The 15,397-nt window shown below is 39.5% G+C and overlaps 1 protein-coding gene and 1 long non-coding RNA gene across 2 annotated transcripts in view; one reads left to right on the forward strand and one right to left on the reverse strand.

Annotated features, from left to right (window-relative positions):
- The window catches only part of LOC120991312, an 18,954-nt gene extending 8,559 nt beyond the window's left edge, over nt 1-10,395 (forward strand). Inside the window, exons 2-3 of the long non-coding RNA XR_005776622.1 lie at nt 2,097-2,098; nt 10,385-10,395. This is a non-coding gene — a long non-coding RNA (uncharacterized LOC120991312). The remainder of the gene's footprint in view (nt 1-2,096; nt 2,099-10,384) is intronic.
- Nucleotides 1-11,410, reverse strand: part of ONECUT2 (one cut homeobox 2) — a 37,559-nt gene extending 26,149 nt beyond the window's left edge. The window contains exon 1 of the mRNA XM_040420150.1: nt 10,297-11,410. Within this exon, the coding sequence (XP_040276084.1) occupies nt 10,297-11,410 (1,114 nt within the window). The remainder of the gene's footprint in view (nt 1-10,296) is intronic.
- Nucleotides 11,411-15,397: the final 3,987 nt, after the last annotated feature.

A 15,397-nucleotide genomic window follows, 5' to 3' on the forward strand; every position in this document is an offset into this window, starting at 1 on the left:
GGGGAAATAAACCAATGCACGCCGTGCACACAGGCCTCTATCTGCACCGAGCACTACTCCAAAAAATATACAGTATATGATGAAATCTGTGACGGAGCCTCTGACGCAGATGTGAACAAAGTCTAATGCAGTGACCGCAGGCGAACGGCTGGAAATAACAATGTACAGTCAGTCATTATGTCCGCACCAGCAGGGACGCCGGGCGCCGCATGAACTCCGCTCTTTGGTCTCTGTCACTTCACTCCCTTCCCTATCTATATAGTAGCTAACAGGCTAATGACTCCTGCAGATAGCTCTGGTCGTAAATGGAGCCACGTTGAGTCATTTCCATCAATGGAACCTGCTACACAAATAGATGTCCGGATATTGCCCTAATAATACAGAGAAATTCCTTTAATCTGGCATCCAATAATCTGGCATCTCAAAAAGTCTGAACCAGAAGATTGATACAAGACAGACAGAAAGAGATAGAAAAATAGATATTAGATAGATAGATAGATAGATAGATAGATAGATAGATAGATAATAGATAGATAGATAGATAGATAGATAGATAGATAGATAGATAGATAGATAATAGATAGATAATAGATAGATAGATAGATAGATAATAGATAGATATGTCAGTGATTAATAGAAAGATAGATGAGAGAATGAGAGGAGCCTGATATACCATGGACTCCTATACCCCCACCCTGTATATGTCCCCATCCCCCAACCTTACCCAATTATTTCTCACTTGCTTTGGCAATGCTAGTATTTATTTAGTCCTGCCAATAAAGTATATTTGAATTTAGATAGATAGATAATAGATAATAGATAGATAACCGAGAGATAATCAATAGATAATAGATAGATAGATATGAGAATGAAGAAATAAATAAATAAATAAAGAATAATCCGTCTACAGGAAGTGTATGATAGAACATCAGCATCTCTTTGGGTCGGATTTGGACTTGTTTTTCAGAGATAAGCGGCGCCAGATAATTTAATACACGTCTTTTTCCAGGTAATTCCCATTTATCAGAACCTGTATGGGGTTCTTCAGGTCTGGTTGGTCTGACGGCTCTTCTCCCCCGGCTTCCCCGGACACATGCATGCTCGGGCACATTGAGCGTGAAATCGATGGAGTACGGGGAGCTTCTGACAAATGATGTCAGGTGAGAGTCAGGAGTCGGAGGGGGGGGGGGGGGGTGTTCGGAGTCAAATATCTGGATGGTTCCTGAGTGTTATCTCACCCTGTACTGTCAATACAGAATAGATAAGGCCTAGTCTACATGGTTCAGGCTCCACTACAACCCTCATCATTCACCGCGTTCTCCTACAGATGTACAATATTACTAAAAGTGGGCAAATAGTCCACAAAACCCTGTAATAACCATAATTGGCCTCTTGTATGAAGACTATTAGAGACAGGAAGTGGACGTGTTGTCCATAGCAGCCAATCAGATTACTGCTTTCATCCAAGTCATCTGATTGGTTGCCAATAGCTGTCTGCTATCTGGATGTCCGATCGATGGCAGGCTGACTACCGGGACCGGGGGCGCCAAGCCCTCCCCCACTGGCAGAAGAGTCGCCCCACATGTATAATCACTCCCATAGACATTAGGAATTACGTATTTGCAGTACTTTCCTTAAAGGGAGTGGGTGTGTTAGGACCCCCGGTAAACAGAAACGGCCCCTAAGTACAAAACCCCTTTAAGAAGCAGTAATCTATTCCATGATGCGGCTACACAGAGAGCGCCGGGGTCTGTAACTATGTGGTTTGGTATCAGATCAATATAATCAATAGGGGAGGCTTCCCTCTCCCCACATCGCATTGATTTGCATTGGAGGATGGCGGCTCTCCATCCACCAATGCAAATCAAATGACAAGGCCTGACCACAACCACCAGAGGTCATCTCCATATCTCCAACCCTTGCCCCAAGAGCTGACAATCCACACGCTACTTATTCCAATTGCTTTCATATTAGCAATACCTTTCCCATGCGTGACTGCCTACAATACCACTGCCCCCATACGTTCTACTCCCAGGACTGGCTCCAAGAGCTGACAATCTACTTCTTAACAGATCTATCATTCCAGACGAATAAAGCCGTCACGTCAAGTCCTTGCTACGTTCTCACATTTACAGCGGGGAAATGACTGGAACACGGTAATGAGGAGGCAGGGGAAGGGTTAATGGACGGGGTTGGGAGCCCACTCTATACTCAGCGGTGTTATCGCAGGGCGTTATTATTAGTCTCCTATTAACCCCCAGGAAAGATTAGAGAAGACAAAGTCCACGTCCTGATGACATTATCTGGTGACTTCCTAGTTTATGACCCATACAAAGACTAGTCTGTGTTCTCCCGCTACCGGCCCATGATCCACCGCCCAGCAACACACGCCAACATACCGTATATATCATGTGTAGCCTACGTAACACAACATGCGGTATATATCATATGAAGTCTACATAATACAATATACGGTATATATTATATGTAGTCTACATAATACAATATACGGTATATATCATATGTAGTCTACGCAATACAATATACGGTATATATCATATGTAGTCTACGTAATACAATATACGGTATATATCATATGTAGTCTACGCAATACAATATACGGTATATATCATATGTAGTCTACGTAATACAATATACAGTATATATCATATGTAGTCTACGTAATACAATATACGGTATATATCATATGTAGTCTACGCAATACAATATACGGTATATATCATATGTAGTCTACGCAATACAATATACGGTATATATTATATGTAGCCTACATAATACAATATACGGTATATATCATATGTAGTCTACGCAATACAATATACGGTATATATCATATGTAGTCTACGTAATACAATATACGGTATATATCATATGTAGTCTACGTAATACAATATACAGTATATATCATATGTAGTCTACATAATACAATATACGGTATATATCATATGTAGTCTACGTAATACAATATACAGTATATATTATATGTAGTCTACGTAATACAATATACGGTATATATCATATGTAGTCTACGTAATACAATATATGGTATATATCATGTAGTCTACATAATACAATATACCGTATATATCATATGTAGTCTACGTAATACAATATATGGTATATATCATGTAGTCTACATAATATAACACAGTATATTTCATATGTAGTCTACGTAACACGACATGCGGTATATATCATATGAAGTCTACATAATACAATATACGGTATATATTATATGTAGTCTACATAATACAATATACGGTATATATTATATGTAGTCTACATAATACAATATACGGTATATATCATATGTAGTCTACGTAATACAATATACGGTATATATCATATGTAGTCTACGTAATACAATATACGGTATATATCATATGTAGTCTATGTAATACAATATACGGTATATATCATATGTAGTCTACGTAATACAATATACGGTATATATCATATGTAGTCTACGTAATACAATATACGGTATATATCATATGTAGTCTATGTAATACAATATACGGTATATATCATATGTAGTCTACGTAATACAATATACGGTATATATCATATGTAGTCTACATAATACAATATACGGTATATATCATATGTAGTCTACGTAATACAATATACGGTATATATCATATGTAGTCTACATAATACAATATACGGTATATATCATATGTAGTCTACATAATACAATATACGGTATATATCATATGTAGCCTACACTAATACACACTACCAACTATACATACCTGCTGCTGTACAATATATATTTATATACACAAGCACCCAATACAACTACATATATACAATCAACAATATATACTGTGTGTATTTCCACACGTCATGTACCTAGGGGGCACTGGTTGCACACAGTGTAGATCACAGCCTTGGGGAGAAGACCTGAGCTCATATATTTGGCGGTACCTGGCTTAGAAAGATTGAGAAAAGCTGCCATATATAATATACAATATGTATACTCTATATAATATACAACACATACATGCTATATACATTCCATATATAATCATAAAATAAATCTAAAAATATTTTATACAAGATTTACTCAATATAATATACAATATACAGTATTATTTATACTTTATATTATATTATATATATATATATCATAGGTGTTTAAAATATGCACATAGTGTAGTATAAATATATATAATCTACAATAGCTATATACACAATATAGTATTAAAACTCTACCTACTGCAGAGTACTTACACTAAATACTTTACAATAGATACAATACATATCCATTATAGTATACTCCATATACACCATGCTATACATATACGTCCTATATATAATATGCATGCTATAGGATATATAATAACCTATCCTAAGATATAAAAATAGCTAAATTAAACTTAAATTTGGGATACAGTGAAATTACTTAGGTGTCCTTCCCGTCTTACAGATGAATGTAGGGGGTTTCTCTGTATTGGGGGAGGGCTATGTCCTGGGGGGAGGGGTTCTGGGAATTCCTTTTTGTCTCTTTACTGGAAACAAGACAGATGACTTATGGATCAATGACTTGTGGATGCACCGGTTGTGTGCTACGTGCGACTACTAATAACTGCCTTTTCCATATATCTCAGCAGTCCATGACGATACGAAGGTGAAAATGTGGTATACTGTAGAACGACTAAAGACCACCATTTCTAGGGGTTGGGGGGCGGCGGAGGCCTCCTATAATGCTGGTTCACACACTGCCCACAAAAATGACTCTTTATACAGATTTAGGCCCAGAAACCTTCTCTTACAACCCAATCTTCATAGTGTTAAAATATCTGGTACTACAGTTATATATTTTCTCCTGCGTATGAAAGAAAACGGAATATTCATAACTGGAAAACTAATTATATTATTAAAATTATTATTATTTATCAGCATTATTATTATTATTACAGTATATTTTAATTGTATTAATTTTATTAGAATGGCTATTATTCTTCCAGTAACAATTAAAGATTTACAATTAGTTCAATTACTATAAATGTAACATCTTTAATTAATTTTAAAAAAACGGGACTGTCTAAATAAAAATCTAATTATTATCTATATTTCCTAATTATTAATGATAATACTAACAATAGTAATAATATGATCACCACCATAAATCTAACGTTATTTTGTGGGGACATCATGAACACATTTAATAAAAACAAAAATAAATATACGAGATGTAATAATGTTAGTTCTGGAAACTGCCAAGTTGGGTAAGGTCAAGACAAAAATCATTTGTTTCATTGATTTAAACTAAAATAATCAGAATTTTTTTTAAAATCTAAAATAGGTTATAGTCAAGATCAATAGTTAAATTTTCTAAAAGAAAAGGATCTATTTTTCTTTCATACTGAAGAAAAATAAATAAAAACATACAAAAATATAATTAGCTAAATTTAAAAAATTCTTAATATTGAAAAAGAGAATTATGAATTAAATTAAAACAAGCTGAAAAAATAAATAAAAACAATTATAGTCAGGTGTGGAGGTTCCTATAGGCCTCCTGTATTATTATATGACTATAATAAGTCGCAATTGAAAAATAAAAAAACAATATTGTATATAAATCATCGTAAATAACACAATAATGACATATGATGGAAATAATTTAATTAATATAATTATTTTTTTTATTATTATTATTTTTTTTAAAGACGATACTCACTCTTGAAAACTCAGCTCCCCCCCAACTTATATATATTTTAGATTTTTTTGCTTGCCCAAGTTTCAGGGGTGGGCCTGAGGGTCTGCCAGGAGGAGACTCATGCAAAATCAATATCCGCAGAGTTGGGTCGGATCGAATCTTCTTAAGTGCACTGGGATAATCATGGGAATGTATTGAGAAAGGAACATGAAAACAAACAGGGCCCATCGCTATATCACAACAGTAACAAGCCCGCTCCATACCGAATAAATATTAACACCTCGTTCCGCAAGCCACGGAAAAATCAATCGTAGCACGCCCGTGGCGGCCCGGCGGCCACGTAGAAAAAGAAGCCGCCTACTGTAGATATGTCTATGCGTTTTCTTAATTTTTTTTTTAGCAAGGATCTTCTCGGTGATAAAGGAGCTGAACAAAGGAGATTTATCACCACAGCTCAATGCAAAGGGCAATTCTAGCTCCTTCACCTTGAATAGAAGCTTGGGGGAAGGGGGGGTATAGGACAAGAGCTTCTGATCTACAAGACCCCAGACTCCAAGATTTTTGCCTGTTTAACCCAAAGCAAATGACCCCTGTTGCTTCCTCTACAGAGCTGAGATTTCTATCAATAATTCATGGAAATGGCTTGTGTTCACCCTCTGGCTCTTCATTCGCACAATACCCTAAATCCAATGATACAGCCGTACAATAGCCTGACAAGCAGCACCGAGCACTGTGATCACAGCAAACGGTTAAGCAGTGCAGTGGGTATTATATCAGCTGTATAGAGACGGTATTATAAGGTGCACCGGAGGATAAATGTACCGCTTCGCTCTGACTATAGGACGCGAGAAAATTGTGCACGTATTTTGACCAAAAAGTGAGTCTTCTAGACAATTTCTAGGAATCTATGTGCAGAGGACACATGAATATACAGGAGAATGGAAAAGCTTACACCTAACACACATATATCTATATAAAGGGGATATTCCACATATCGGGGATACCTCCCTGTAATGGGGAAGCCTCACTGGGGGACTTTTATGCACTGGGAAAATTCAAAATGCAGGCACTTTTCTATGTACTGAAGATACTGTCACATATTCTACAAGCCTACTAGGAACGCCTCATATGTATTTGTGGTACCTCTATATAAAGAGCAGGGGATAGGTCTGTCTACATAACAGACATATGGCAGTACGTTCATACGTGCTGCCATATAGTTGAGACAAGCACTTATAGGGGGACTTTCTTATGCTAGGTATCACTGGCGTACATAGAGAAGTAAGGGCCCCATAGCAAGGATCAAGCCAGGTCCCCCACACAGGACACAAGGGTTTCTGCCTAAAGCCTTTTCAATGACCCTTGGGCCATTTTTCCACGGCCTCATTTGCTAAAAGTTGTTCCTTTACAAGGTAGAGTCCTGACCAAGTTTTCACCTCCAGTAGAAGAGGAGATGATCCCAACTGGGCCCCCTCTTGCCCTGGGCCCCATAGCAGTCGCATGGCCTGCCGCTATGGTAGTTACGCCCCTGCTAGGTATATCTCATAGTATTATTACCAGGAAAACTGGAGATTTCTTCTTGGTCCTCAGGCAGCACATACATAATCTCCCTCTGTGCTGCCTGAGGACTCCAGGAAAGTAAAATGACAGGTAAGACACATTGTCTCTGTATTCATTTACTAGTAATACCTGTATGAATTGAATATACTTATAATTTTCTACAGATTACTTTATGTGCTAGAGCTACTTCCACATACTAGAAATACCTCTATTACTGGAGGATACTTCTATTTTCTAGTAATACCTTCATGTACTGTGTACTAATATTACTTCTATGAGCTGGGGATACTTATATTTGTGAGTAATTCATTTAAATACTAGATTTGGTTGCACTTACTAATAATAAATACCTCTGTGAATGAGCGATTCTTCCTGATACAGTTATTAGTAATTCTTACTAATACTGGCTATATGTACTAATATGTAATGGGGTTAATTTCATACATTGAGGATACTTCTATTTGCAAATTCACCTCCATATATTGTGGATACTTGTGTTTACTAGTAATATCTCCATGTACTGTGGATATTTACTACTAATTTCCTCAAGTATCGAGGACCCACACCTTCATTTTACTAATACTTAATAATACCACATGTATATACTCAGGATACTTACTGGGTACACATTGATATATAGTACTTACATGTACTGGGGATATTTCAATGTATTAGTAATACTGTATCTCCATGTGCTGGGGATACTTCCATTTGTGAGTAATATCTCTATGTACTGGGCATACTTCTATTTACTTGTAATATCTCCATGCACTGGGAATATGTCTGTGTACTGGGGATATATCAATTCGCTAGTAATATCTCCATGTACTGGGGATTCTTCTATTTACCAGTAATATCTCCATGTACTGGGGATTCTTCTATTTACCAGTAATATCTCCATGTACTGGGGATTCGTCTATTTACCAGTAATATCTCAATTTTCTGGGTATATTTCCATTCACTAGTAATATCTTCATGTATTGGGGATAGTTCCATGTACTGGTAATATCTCCATGTACTGGGGGTACTTCCATTCACTGGTAATATCTGCATGCACTGGGGATACTTCCATTCACTAGTAATATCTTCATGTATTGGGGATACTTCCATGTACTGGTAATATCTCCATGCACTGCAGATACTTCCATGTACTGCGGATACTTTCATGTACTGGGGACACTTCCATTTACTAGTTATATCTGCATGCACTGCGGATACTTCCATGTACTGGGAACACTTCCATTTACTAGTAATATCTGCATGCACTGCGGATACTTCCATGTACTGCGGATACTTCCATGTACTGGGGACACTTCCATTTACTAGTTATATCTGCATGCACTGCGGATACATCCATGAATTGGGGACACTTCCATTTACTAGTAATACCTCCATGTACTGCAGATACCTCCATCTACAGTGGATACTTTCATTTACTAGTAATACCTCCATGTACTGCAGATACCTCCATCTACAGTGGATACTTCCATTTACTAGTAATACCTCCATGTACTGAAGATACCTCCATGTACAGTGGATACTTCCGTGAATTGGAGACGCCTCTGCATACTGGGGATACTTCTATAAACAGGGGCTTTATTAGCAGTCATTTTATTATCAGCGACAATTTGCAGCCAATGCTTGATATCGGTGGCAGATAACAAGCCCCTCTAGTGAGGAGGCTCCCTACGTGACCTGCATGTAGCCAGGGCTCTTCTCCTTGTCTAGCAGAGGCCTCGTTTTTTACAGGCTTGTAATTAAGTGGAAAAGGACAAACACTGGGAGTTTAATTGTCAAGTGCAGGAGTAGAGAATGCCAGCCAGCAGTACATTACAGAGAAGAGGAGGCAGCGAGCCCCGCATGTTATAGCCTTGTATAAAGGTCATGATTACAGCAGGACTGTGACATACAGGCTGCATCTATGAATTACTGTATTTGTAGTGTCTGGAGCCAACGGCGGCTAAAAATATCCCATTGATCCGGTGTATTTTTATTCAATCAATAACCAATGATTATCATTATACAGGAGGCAGACAGCTCCGAGGGCTTGGAGGAATGCACGAGGACATGGTGGTGAGAGTTTATATGGATACTATGCTGCAGTCTTATTTATGAGGTTATGACATTGCCTATGGATGTGCATTGTTCTGCAGCCACCGTGCATTGTTCTATACTGCCCTTTTGTTCCCCCCACGGAAGCCGTACAGGCTGAACGACCACACGCTATCATTCCACGCTATCATTTTCCCTTATGGAGGCACAAACAGAACAATTTGAGAGAGTCTAGGTAATATATGCAGATTGGCCGGTCCATAGCCATGCATGTTTACAGCAGGAGCAGAAATATTTCGACCTGCAGAACAATATTTGTAAAATATCATCTCTTATAACAGCACAATTCATAATAAACTGCTTGGCTTGGTTTAGATGTTTTCATTTTTCTGCCACAACAGTCCAGAAGCAACAACCCCCAGAACAATAGGCGGGTGCAGTTCACCCACGGATCACTAGAGGGCGCAGGTAAACGCACATGAACAATGTTAAGGGGGGAGTCTAAAATCAATGGAAAGCCTTGAAATTATTTTTTTGCTTTTTCCTAGGTGTTTTCAACGCTCTAGCAACAGTGAAACAAGCAAATCGTGTGCGGAATGATTGGATTATAAAGATACGACGTTAAACTATTGCTCCTTCATCTCTGTACATTATAAACCTATAATAAACCTGCAAAAATTGGGAGACCAAATGGCGCTTTCCTTACTGTCACTGGGTGGCTTAGGTAGCCTGTTGTTCTCGACGTTAAATACGCTACAGCACGCTGTGCTACAGGAGCATGATATAGCATATACAACCAACCATGACTAGATCCCTCTTCCTAGATCAAGTGATGCATGGAAACAATTGTGCCTACTTGCTGATGGGCTCCCAGTTGCATTTTTTTGGGGGGAAAGCCACCCTTGCCACAAGAAGCCAGGGTGCAGACTTGGTCTCAGAGCGTGCACTGGGCACGGTGTGGCGGTAAGGGTTAGGGGCACTGCATCTTTCCAACTCACCTGCAAGCCTGAGAGCTGACATCCTCTGGAACTCAGGCTCCTGCAGCCATTTCCACATTCTTCTAAAAGTCTCCCTCCCAGATTTCAGTTTACTCCAAGGTTTAGGGTTCCTTAGCAGGTCTGATAGGGTACCCTGTGACCGACACAGAACCCTCTGGGCAAAGATAGCCTGGGGGATGCTGTACCTTTTCAGCTCCGCAGTGATTCTTTGGGCCACTTCTTTGGTATTAATTTCTTCTAACTGTCCAGAGTTACTGAGTTGGGATCCAGAGGAGGAGGGTGGCCTGTCACGGCTGGAAGTCAACACGGGCCCGTGAGATTGAGCGTGGCCCGCGTGGTGCATCCCATTGATGTGGGACATCATGGCAGAAGGTGGAGTGCCCAGACCCCTGGAGAGGTGCTGCTCCCCTCTTGTCAACATGGCAGTGTGGGCATCAAAGTTTGGACTGAGCATCTTCTCATGGCCAGGCGGTCCATAGTTATGGAGGCTCTGTTGAGTATTGTGAATGGAACCCAAACCATTCCCCAAGGGGGTACCCGTCAGGGGGGATAAGCTTTGCCCCATGCCGGTCATGTCCTTGTAAGGGCTGTACAGGTTGTTCATGGCGGGGATCCCTCTGTCATCCCTCATGAGGGTGAAGCTACCACTGACATTGCCGGTCAGCCTCTGGTGGTGGTGGTGGTGGTGGTGATGGTGGGGATGGTGATGAGGGTGATGGAATTTGTCGGACACCGTGGAGATGGGTGGCAGAGGCTGGAGCGGAGTTAAAGTGGTGTAGGTGCTGCTCATGCCCATCCCAGGGGGTGAAGTGTCACAGGGCATACTCATGGCATGGTGCAGAGGGATGGACAGTTCTGAGCGGTAGTCCCCAGCCCCATCCAGAATGGAAGCCATGCTGGAGACCATTGCTGACCTGGAGGATGGAATGGTGAGGTCCTGGTGGATCCTGCGGTGGTGGTGGTGGTGGTGAGGGCTGTGGCTGCTCATCAGATCCTGCTCATGGCTGTTTCCACCATGCAAACTACCAATACTGTCCATTGTCATCTCTGGGTTCATGGTGCAAGCATCCAGATCTTTGGTTAGGCATCTAAAGGCGTGATAGGCGGTCTTCATTCAGTCCATGGGTGGGTGCGGGTCAGTTTTAAGGCCTCCGGGTTTCTTAGAGGGTGAGTGGGTGTCAGGGTGAGTGGGTGTCAGAGTGCAGTGCTGAGTGCGGGTTAGGGGCAGGGGGGTAGAGTGTGAGTGTGTGTGCGCCGCTCAGCGAGCTCTATCAGACGGGCCGGTGCTGCTCCTGGCCATGTCCTAGCCCTCTCCTCCTCTTACGTCTTCTGTTTAGGCAGCCGGAGCTGTCCAGAATGGGTTTGCTGAAAGCGCAACCTACCCCAACCCAGGACGGCCCGCGGCGCCTTGACGGACAGGCCTCTCGTCCAATCGGCGATCCCGTTGACGCTCTCGGGGCCAATCCGCGCAGCGAGAGGCGGGCTCCCGTTTCAAGGCCGGTTGAGAGGTCTCTTCACATTGCTCCAGTCTAAGGGAGGACTGCTTAAAGAGGCAGCGTCCCTTTTATTTTTTAAATGGAAGGGCAAGTGATTTAAAGTGCACTTATCTGCGGTCCTCAGGTCACAGCTAAGCCTTGGGGTCCTTAGTGCACTCTTTGCCCAAGTGATATTTGGGGGCTGGCGGAGTCATGTATGATAAATGGTATTGATTATAGGATGGCTGTATGGAAATATTTAAAGGGCATGAATGGAAATTGTAATAATGTGCACAGATCACAGCCATACAGCCACAATGCAATGCATTTCATCTTGCCAGGTCATTATAATGCATGGTTCTACCAGGAAGTCATACCCTTGTGTGTATAGGGAGCTGCATCATATTATGACCTCTATTATATTATATGATATGATGTGCTCTGTTATCATTACTATTCCAGCGCCCACCTTCTCTGCACCCATTGCGAGTCTTATATACAGGATATCTGCAGTAGACAATATGGTAGAAAATGACCTCATTCACATGGTAAAGCTCTCAGTATGGAGCACAACACAGGAGCAATTGGGTGCATTGAGCAGGAGAAAGGGGGGACAATAGGACCTGCTCTGCAGTGACAGAGGCTTCACGAGCAGGTTGGTGTCCCCCATTCTGGAGATTTGGGCTGGCTGAGGTTGCGCAGATGTTGCCTTTGTTTAAAGGCACAGTAATTAAGCAAAGGGTGGACAGAAGTTTGAAAAGCGTGACCTATTTTCTTTTGATCAGCTGTCAAAGGAAGAGCAGGGGGTCTCCTGAAGACAGCCCCCTCCCACCACTTCCAGCTGTTCTAGAAAACTTGGGCAAGGAAATAAGGAAACTGCTAAATCTCCAAACCACTGTCAGCTCATACAATCCATTGTGAGCAAGTGTGAGGGACAAATAGCAGAATCCGCATCTAATGTGCACAGGGTGTAATGTAACCAGCAACATCCTATACTATGTGTCTGTCTATCTATCTCATATCTATCGATCTATCTATCTATCTATCTATCTATCCATCCACTCTTTTTTTTTTCTTTCTTTCTTTCTTTCTTATCATATAGCCATCTATCCATGCATTCATTTACCTATCTTACAATCTATCTATCTATCTCATATCTATCTATCTATCTATCTATCTATCTATCTATCTATCTATCTATTATCTATCTCATATCTATCTATCTATCTATCTGATATCTGTCTGTCTGTCTATCTATCTATCTATTATCTATCTATCTATCTATCTATCTATCTATCTCATATCTATATATTATCTATCTATCTATCTATCTATCTCATATCTATCTATCTATCTATCTATCTATCTATCTAATATCTGTCTGTCTATCTATCTATCTATCTATCTATCTCATAACTATCTATCTATCTATTATCTATCTATCTATCTATCTATCTAATATCTGTCTGTCTGTCTAGCTATCTATCATCTATCTATCTATCTATCTATCTATCTATCTATCTATTATCTATCTATCTATCTATCTATTATCTATCTATCTATCTATCTATCTATCTGTCTGTCTGTCTGTCTATCTATCTCATATCTATTATCTATCTACCTATTTATCTATCTCTCTATCTCATATCTATCTATTTCTCTATCTATCTCATATCTATCTATCTATCTATCTATCTATCTATCTATCTATCTATCTTCTATGCATCCACATACCCATATCTTATGAATCTCTCTCTCTCTCTCTCTCTCTCTCTCTCTCTCTATATATATATATATATATATATATATATATATATATGTCTAAATGATTTACCTGCCTCTCATGTATATATGTATTCAAGCGTCCATCTACTTCTCTATTTTATAACTATGTATCTGTCTATCTGTTTCTCTGTCCATCCATTTCATATCTATATGTCTTGTCCTCACATACGTACAATAATGTATATACAATGCTGAATGCAGCCATGTACAGTATATTGTGTATACCATAAGGTAGCTATGACCCATGCCAACAATGCCAATAAATTATATATAGTTTTATAGAAAATTGTGAAACAAATGGTTCTGGTGCAGCAATAAATCAAGGCTTCATGTGCTTCAATTCACTAAAATACTGAGCAATGAAACCTAGTTAGTATTGTAGGCTATATATAAATATATATATACCACCTACATATATGCCTCTGATCCAATGGAAAGACTGTCCAAGATCTCACCATCAAGAAATGAAGGAGGGAATATATATGTGTATGTGTATATGTATATGTATATATATATAATGTATTTTTTCATATATTTATAATATATATGTATATATATTCACCATTCAGCTTTATCCTCTTCCATGTCCTATTTAATATTATTTACCTTTTTGCAGTTCCTCTTTGCTCCTCCACACATCATCCCTCTTCCACTACTTTATATTACAGGAGCCTAATTAAAAAGCTGTGTGCTCTTAGAAACGCTCTAAATAATTAAATACACAGTTAGGTGCAATAGTAAATCCATATAACAGAAAGCCAGGGAGTCTTTACAGACCTGTAATATTTTATGGTGTGAAATAAACCCGACTTATGTATGTGCTGATTATATATATATATATATATATATATATATATATATATATATATATATATATATAGAGTCATTTGCAGTGGCCGGGTCCCTAGCACCAATAACCCTTATTGATTCATCTACTTAATATGTAGCCAATGGCCATTCAATGAGCTTCTCCTGCAGCAGAACAGACACAATGGCGATTGCAGGATTGTTATTCGTCATGATTTACACAATGCAAGTAAAAATAAATAAATAAATCATTGAAATGAAAAAAAAAATCTTAGACAAAATAACAATTCTGCAAATTAAAATGATTATTCTGTAAATACATGACTGAAGTACACAGAGAACAAGGAATAAAATTACAGAAAAAAAACAAAAACCCAGTGGAAACTATTTTGATATTCTTTGTATTTGTAATAAATTGAAGCCATTCTTATTACCATTTTCTTGCACTGTCTGTTTTTATTTGTAGATTGTCTTTTATGAAATCGAGGAGGGCTGAGGGGTCAGTCCAACCCAATAAAGTTTATACTGAAAGTAAATGCTGGAGACAAAGTAGTTTTAAGCTTCTACTATTTTATTTCTGTATCCCCCAAAACCATCTGGCCTGTGAGTAGAAGCTATTGATCAGCAGCAGAGTGTGTGCAGTGCAGACCCCATGCTAATCTATAGCGTTGCTGACAATCAGCAGAGGCGGTGGGCTACATCTGTCTGTGCATCCTCCAGGCGGCTCATCAGACACAGAATACAGGTCACCTTCCTCTCCTGGTAAGTCCTCTCCACCTTGGCCACTGTCAGAAGGACATAGGATGCAGCAGAGCTGGAAATGCTGTGTATTCTGTAGGTAAATGAGGCGGCCGCCCTGTGTATGGTCATATGTGGAAGGCCTCAGACGCAGGTACCAGCCGCCTCTGTGTGTATGGGGAGCAATACTGCAAGGTATACACTGTGTGTGAGACTGGGACTATAACAGAGACATGTGCTAAGCTACAATAGATAGCATAGATAGGAAGAGGATTGATTAGATAGATAGACATAGA

This window comes from Bufo bufo, chromosome 2, assembly GCF_905171765.1.
Source record: "Bufo bufo chromosome 2, aBufBuf1.1, whole genome shotgun sequence".
NCBI classification, from domain to species: Eukaryota; Metazoa; Chordata; class Amphibia; order Anura; family Bufonidae; genus Bufo; species Bufo bufo.